Here is a 7500-nt window from a genome sequence, read left to right as displayed (position 1 = left end):
GCAAGATGCTCTGTTCAATATTATAACTCCCTGCGAGAGAGGGAGCGGGGAAGAGAGAGCCAGAGAGAGAGGGGGAGAGAGAGGGAGAGAGGGAGCAAGAGGGAGAGAGAGGGAGCAATAGAGAGAAGGAGGGCGGAGGAGTGGGGACTCTGTGCCTGTTTCTCATTTCGATAACTTGGATTTTCTTTGCCCTCTGTTCCTTTCCTATTGTGCTTATGTGGAAAGGGTCTGATTGAATTATGTCATTATGTTAAAGCCCTTTCAGTGATTGACAGCTGTGTATTGTTGTTCATGTGTGTGTGTGTGTGTGTGTGTGTGTGTGTGTGTGTGTGTGTAGGGATATCCCTTTCCCTGATGCCCTATTCAGTGCTTACAGCAATGCTCCTCTTCGTCTTTCATCCCTCCTCTCTCTCTCACATACACATACACACACACACACACACACACACACACACACACACACACACACACACACACACACACATTTACACACACTGCAATTCTCCCATTAACTATCCTTGTTTCATAACAGTGCTGATTAGGGTTTTATTGTGCTCGTCTGGGGCGCTGCACTCCAACTCTTTTGCAGAGATCCCCCTCACCCCCTCACCCCCTCACCCCCTCACTGACTCCGGCTCAGCGTGTGATCTGCTCTCCGGGCTGGTGCCCGCACGAGGGCAAGCCAGCATAATGATCTCAGATCAGTGGAAAATGACAATAAAGATGGGTTTGGGGTGGGTGGAGAGATGGGGGGGGGGGGATACCCAAGCCTCCTTCCCCCAAGTGCAGCGGAAGACGCGCTTAAGTGTCACTTTAGAAGGAGTGCGCCTGTGACCTATATTGGCATGCTTGAGCTCGACGAAAGTTTTTCACAAGTTTTGAACTCCCCCCACCCAACCCCGGCGTTTTTTTATTTTTTATATATTTCTCCTCTCTCTTTTCCCCTCCATAATGAGACTTTGCGATCCGTGTGAAGGTTATTCAATCTTAATGTCCTCCTGTGTCTGATAGCGGCTCTCCCTCACCCTACTGAAGCAGGCCTCACACCTTTGATCAGACGCCTCGACATGTGTCGACTGAAGCCGCTCGCTGCTCAGAATAAATTCTTAATTCGAACTTGGGGGTGGATGTGCACGGTGGGAAGACTGGGGAGGGTGGGGGTGGGTGGTGTGTGGGTGGATGAGTCAAGTCTGGGTTGGGGAAGAAGACGATAGACAATTACAAAAAGATAGTCGCTTATCCATGTTCTGTGTGTCAAGGCCCTCTGCGGTGTGTGTGTGTGTGTGTGTGTGGGTGGGTGGTTGGTAGGCTTGCTTCATGCCTGTTGGACTGTGTGTCTTGAAGCCTGGAGCATGTGCTGTGGTAAACCTGGGTTAGTCCTGTATGAAAGGGAGAGTGACTCCTCTGAGATATCTACGTGACTTCACCCTCCTCTTATTTTAGAAGAGGACGTTTGATCTCTCTCTGGATGTGATTTAAGTAAGACCCCAAAAAACCCCAACAATGAGAACATTTATAACATTTTGATGCCAAATGATGGATCAAAAGTGCTCTGTCGGCTGCTGCTTGATCTAGCCATTCTGGTTGTTTTTTCCAGTCAGTGTAACGGTCTTACCGGAAGATTTAAGAGAGTTTTTAAAGACTTTCCTTGCGTGCTTCCAGATTGCTAGGAGTCTCTTGCCACATGGATTTGGATTCCTCGTTCAGTGTTTCTTTGACCAGTCTCATCTCCTACGTGGATATACTGCGTTCCAGTCCTGTCTCTCTCAGTCCATATCTTATGTCTCTCCCTCTTTCCTTCAAAACATTTCCTCCTTCCCCATTTTTTCATTCCTTCTCACTCTTTTTTCTCCTTTCTCTTTCCTCGTTTCTTTCTCTCTCACTGTCTTGCTCTCTATCTTTTTCTGCTTTTCTATTTCCTTCTCATTTTTTCCTCTATCGCCTGTCTCTCTTTCCTTTCTCTCTTTCTCTCTCATGCTCCTCCTCTCCCTCCCTCTTCCTCTCTCTCTCTCTCTCTCTCCCTCTCTCCTGTGGTTTGAAGGATTGGCAGGCTGTGGCGGTGGGGGGCTGGTGGCCAGAGAGCAGGGCCGCCCCCTCCTGTCACCGTGGGAGACACCCGAGCATGGGGGGGTGGTGATGGTGGGGGCTCAGGGAGCTGGCCTGGCAGGGGAGCTGGGGACCCTTGGTGGGGGGGCGACAGAGCAGAGAAGAGAACATCAATTAAAACACTATAAATATTTAAGAGCAGAAATACTCAATAATATTAGGGTGGGGGGGGGGGGGTGTCAGCCCCTTTTTTTTCACGAGATGAAAGTTCTGGAATGATAAATGTCAGTGAGGCGCTACGCACTGCTTGGGTGGGCTGGACAATGATGGATGGAGAGGGGAACACATGAAATATTGCATGGCTTACTTCAAACGGGATCAATCACTGTCCTCAGAGGACAAATACAAGCATAACAGACCACCTCCAACACTGGAGCGCCTACTACTAATGCAGGATGTTGGTGCATTAAAGCATACTAGAAAAAACAACAATCATTTTTGCTGTATGGTATTGTGATAACTTTATGAAAAAGCCCATGTTGCTCTATCATTTGACTATTTGTATCAGTGTCATGATCTTTACATTTGTAGAATAATGAGGTTCTTCATAAAAGAAAGAATGTATCTCAGTGATTCTCAAATATCCATGCTCATTTATCTTGGCAGTATGTAATAGAATATAATGATACATCAGCTGTTCCAAGTGGTAATAAACCTTTGACACGTAGTTTTGCTAGAGGTTGTAGAGCGCTGAGAATCCCGGCCATTCCTTCACTCCCTCCCTCGGCGACCACGCCAGTGTGAAGACTCCTGATTGGCAGCCCGTCTTACTCGGGTGTCATTGATCCCCCCTCCGCTCAGTTGGGGATTCAGACAGGAGGATGTCCAGATCTAATGGATTAATGGGTCTAAACCCAGACACTGTGGAACTCGGTATTGACATTGAACTCTAATCCCTCTGATAGGCCCTGACCTTGCCGTGCCTGGTCCCCAGGTTAGGCTGTTAGACAGGCGAGGTGAAGCCATCTACATTTCTACAGCATTGTTACTCTTATAGGCCCTGTTTTGTTCTCTCCTGTCAGGAACAAAGAGAGACCTATTGGACAGATCAGAGAGATACAGATCAGTGAACGCCAGCGAGTACATGTGGAGGAGCGCTTCCTCCCTTTTTTATCTTTTCCTCCTTTTTTCCCTCTTTTCTTTTCCTTGTTATTCCATGTTTCATCAGCGAAGAATGTGTGATGTGGTGCAGTTGTTGTGAGTCAGCTGCTCTCTGCCAGAGAATTACACAGTCTGAGTCTCAGTGTTGAATGTGTTGACTGCCAGTTGCACATTGGCACAGTGAATTGCAAGGAGTATCATACATTTAAAAAGAGAAGGCGTTTAACTTTTCACTAATAGATTTAAAACTGATTCGACTCGGCTTTTTGCCGATTTTAGACCGCTTCGTTCTCGAGAAAGCCGAGTCCAGCTCATGTCAGCACGTCTGCATGGAGACGGGCGAAGTCTCTGGGCCCTGGCTGCTTGAGGGTCTCCTGCGTCAGCTTGACCACTGCGGTTGGCCGGCCTCCGATGCTCGGGCCCTCTTCCATGGAAGGAGACGTCCGCATCTGTGGCTGGGCCTGGGAGATTTGCGTCTTCTCCAAACACCTTCTGCTCCGTTCCACCACCGGTCCCAGCGGGGAACCGTGTGCTGATATTTTTAGAGGGCATGTTCCACGAGCCTCCGTCGCCAAGAGAGAAGGACAATGGCGGGTGTGAGGTTACATCAGTACTTGGCGTGAGACTTTGGGGTGGGTGGATGGTTGAGTGGTGGTGGTGGTGTTGGGGGGGGGGTTGTCTTTTAAGGTGGTGGGGGGGGGGGGTTGACGGTGGAGGGAGGAGGAAAGAATCCTGGGTGGCCTTGATGAGCCCTGGATCACCACTCCTCAAGGAATGTCACACTGCTCAGAGCCAGCACTCTCCTTCTCTGTTTTTCCTTCTTTAGAGAAGACGCCTGGTGGAGGCACACAGCCCTGATACGCTGGAGCCAGTGTCAGATGGATATGGTGACGTGGAGTGCAGCAGCCCTCATTATGATGAGGATGAGGATATAAATATGTCATGGCCATTTTGTGCCACGAATAATAGCACTTCAGCTCATGACTAATGACTCAGATCGTGCTTAGCTCCACATACAGACATGCTGTCTCGTATTTACACGGCTTTATTGCATTGCATTAAATTAAGCTTACCTTCTTACCTTCTGCTGTTTTCCTTGCATTCCATGTGCAGTGTGGCTGCATTTCATGTTTTATATAATACAAGTCTTAAGTCTTTAGCATCTACATGTAGTAGCATCAGAGTTCAGAAGTAAAGGCAAAGATCCGCTCTGCTTCAACCCTCTCCGGTAATGCTGTCCCTATCTGCAATGGACCTCCAGTGCATATGGATGACAATGCATATGGGATATAATAAGTTGAAGTTCGGTAGCATTGGTGGCAAAATTCTACAACCTGGTGAAATTACTGTTTCTTAAACAGCCAAAGCTGGTCTTATCTCGTCCATTTGATGTAGGCTTTATCAAAGCGAATGTTAATGCACAGGCGGCTCCTCGGTTTTTCTCATATAAATCTGAAACGGCGTTTAGCAATCAGAGGGAATGTTCGCCTCGACCCCTTTCTTCTGCACTGATCGCCAAACACGGCAAACACGTATTTGGGGGCTGCATTGTGTTTGAAAGACGAGATTGCAGATAGGAGAATATTGATGTGTGCGACCCGCGGCTGCCTGCAAGGAAGGCTAAATTATTCAGGGAAGTGTGTCACATTGAGGGTGTAACACACACCAATTTCAGCAGCGAGTGCCTCGGTCTTTCTTCCTTTTTGTTTTCCCCCTGCACTAGCAGACTTGATATCTCGATTGAACAGCTTGAGAAAAAGCCAAGTTCTTTGTCAAATGAAGAAATCCGTTTTTTAAAAGAAAACAAAGTAGAATGCCTCCTTCCAGTGTTAACTTTTGAAAGAGTAATAGTGATGGTGTGATGTGAGGTGGTGCAGAGGAATGTGTCACTAATCCGATTGAAGGAATTCATGATGGAAGCTAAGGATGTCAAAGTATGGAAAAAGACATGTGACTTTATAGTTTCCATGTGACTGAATGTGTGCACAAAACACACACCTGTATATCAATGATCCCATAGATCTCCTATATAGATCTCATTAATAACGGCTCAGTGCCTGGATGGTGTTCTTAGTGCGTAGATGATGTTGCTCCCCGATGGTTGTCGTCGGAGCCCAGGACCCATCATGTCTCCCTTGCGTCCACAGATCCAGACTTCTGCCCAGAGGGGGTGGTGGAGGATGCAGAGGACGGCCGTCTGAGGAAGAGGCGTGTGTCTCCGGAGCAGGGCGAGGAGGGGGAGGAGGAGGACGACGAGGCCGCGCTGCACAGCTGCGACGGCTGCCGGCAGGTGTTCGAGTCACTGAGCGATCTCACCGAACACAAGATTAATCAATGCCAGCTGACAGGTAAACAACGCTCAGCCCACCGAGCCAAGCTCAGTGCTAGTACCTCTCTCTCTCTCTCTCTCTCTCTCTCTTGCTCTCTGTTTTCCATTTTTCCCTCTCTGATTTTCTTTCATTCTTTCACCCTCCATGTTCCCCTCGGTCTCTTTTGCTTTCCTCTTTTTTCTCTCCATTGTCCTGCCTTCCGCTCTCCCTCTCTCTCTCTCTTTTTCACTCTCTCTTTGTCTTGCCTTTTTCACCTTCATTCTCTCTTCTTCATTTTTTCTCTCTCTTTCTCTCTCTTCTTTCCTCTGTCATCCTATCTCTCTGATACACACACACCACAGGAACACAATCACACTCTAATTCATACACATGGATATCATTAAATGAGTGTTTAGCCAAAGGAAGTGCTGCCACCATCACAAATTCTTACAGCATTAGCAATAAATGTACCACTTTCCACAACTGCAGTTCTCCAACTTCAGCTCCCCCTCTCTCTCTTTCTCTCTCTTATCCTCTTTCTCTCTCGCTTTCTCCTTCTCCCCAGTCACTGTGTATTTTGGCTACACCCACTGTCTAGTACGTTCGATTAGACCACACACATCACACTGCACATCCCCACACAGAGAAGCAAGCGAACCCGAGTGTGCTCGCTTGCACAAGTGCTGTAGTGGAGCACCACTGGCAGGCCGTGTCATTGGCTGGCTGATGTATGAACACGGCTAAAAATACTCTGACAAGGTGGCAGTGAGAACTAATGATGTCAGCTGAAGGCTTCCCGAATCCATGTCCTCTTTATCTTCCACCACCTCACATCAGACATGGCCACCAGGACAGCAAAACTTTTTAAAAATGTATATTTATTCGTGTCATTTATAGGGGAAAGAAATATCATTATTTTCTTTACACTCTCAACAAAATGTTATTTTATGGCACCCAGATCAGGTGAATGAATGAATCTGAATGATAATCGTCAAATGTTGACATAACTCGAGCCTTAGAATGATTGTGTACTATTATCATTAAGAACCCAACATAGGAATAGAACAAATTGTGTGTTTGTGTTTGTAATGCTCTTGAAACAACATGTATCAAACAATGTGTATCTACTAGGGATTATTAATTCATTGTTTAGTTGAAAAGCTTTCCCTCATTTTATTCCACCTCTGCAGTGTCTGTGGAAGCTCAGCTCATGATTGATTCAAGGTTTTTATTAATCAGGCATAACAAAGATACAATTCAGAACTCCAGAGAGGGGTCAAACGAAATTCAGTGTTGTTGAACAGCAGTTAAGAACATGTGTGTGTGTGTGTGTGTGTGTGTGTCTGGGTGTGTGTGTCTGGGTGTGTGTGTGTCTATGTCTGTGTCTGTGTGTGTCTGTGTGCATGTGTCCGTGTGCACACTTGTCGGTGTTATCATTATTGGTTCTATGCCAGGATGCCAAACAGAAGAGTATAATTGTCATTAGGGCATTGTGCTAAATTATTATATTTGTCATTTATATAATAATAATAAAAAAAAGTGTTTTGTTCGAGAGTAGTAGAGAGTAGTCCTTTGCAGCTTGGTGTTTTCACCAGGTTCTTAATTTTAGTTCTAATGTCTAAAGGAAGAGAATGTCTTTGTCAGTACAGCATACTAGTAGTTTATATAATGTAATAAGTGTACAATAATTTTAAATGATTTAGGCTACTACAGTATGTCCAGTATCAGATACATTTCTATGTCAGAATATGGATGCAACTCTGAAAAAACAATATTGACACAATACAAATAAGAAAACTCATCATTAATAACGAAATAAATGAGTCATCATCAATGAGTAAATAAATTAGTATGAATACAGTCGTTTTTTTTAGTGTAATAAACTGAACATCCATTTTTTAAAAATATAGTAGAGGAAACAATGGTCTTGAAAAAACATGCGGACCCCACCCAAACAGAGTGATCAAAAGAGGAAACGATGTGA

The 7500-nt window shown here is 45.8% G+C and overlaps 1 protein-coding gene across 6 annotated transcripts in view; it reads left to right on the top strand.

Annotated features, from left to right (window-relative positions):
• The window catches only part of znf521 (zinc finger protein 521), a 104959-nt gene that overhangs the window by 12559 nt on the left and 84900 nt on the right, over positions 1-7500 (top strand). For all 6 annotated transcript variants that reach the window (XM_076293518.1, XM_076293517.1, XM_076293516.1 and 3 more), the window contains one exon: positions 5355-5555. Coding sequence is in view for 4 of the 6 variants with exons in the window: in XM_076293516.1 (XP_076149631.1) it covers positions 5355-5555 (201 nt within the window). In the remaining 2 variants the exon portion in view is untranslated. The remainder of the gene's footprint in view (positions 1-5354; positions 5556-7500) is intronic.

The sequence above is a fragment of the Alosa pseudoharengus genome, unplaced genomic scaffold (assembly GCF_046254945.1).
Source record: "Alosa pseudoharengus isolate Yale_2024_CS ecotype anadromous, Long Island Sound unplaced genomic scaffold, YU_APseudo_1.1 YU_APseudo_1.1_scf_2, whole genome shotgun sequence".
Lineage (NCBI taxonomy): Eukaryota > Metazoa > Chordata > Actinopteri > Clupeiformes > Clupeidae > Alosa > Alosa pseudoharengus.
The sequence above is the reverse complement of the archived record's forward strand: the minus strand, read 5'-3'. Positions and strand labels throughout refer to the sequence as shown.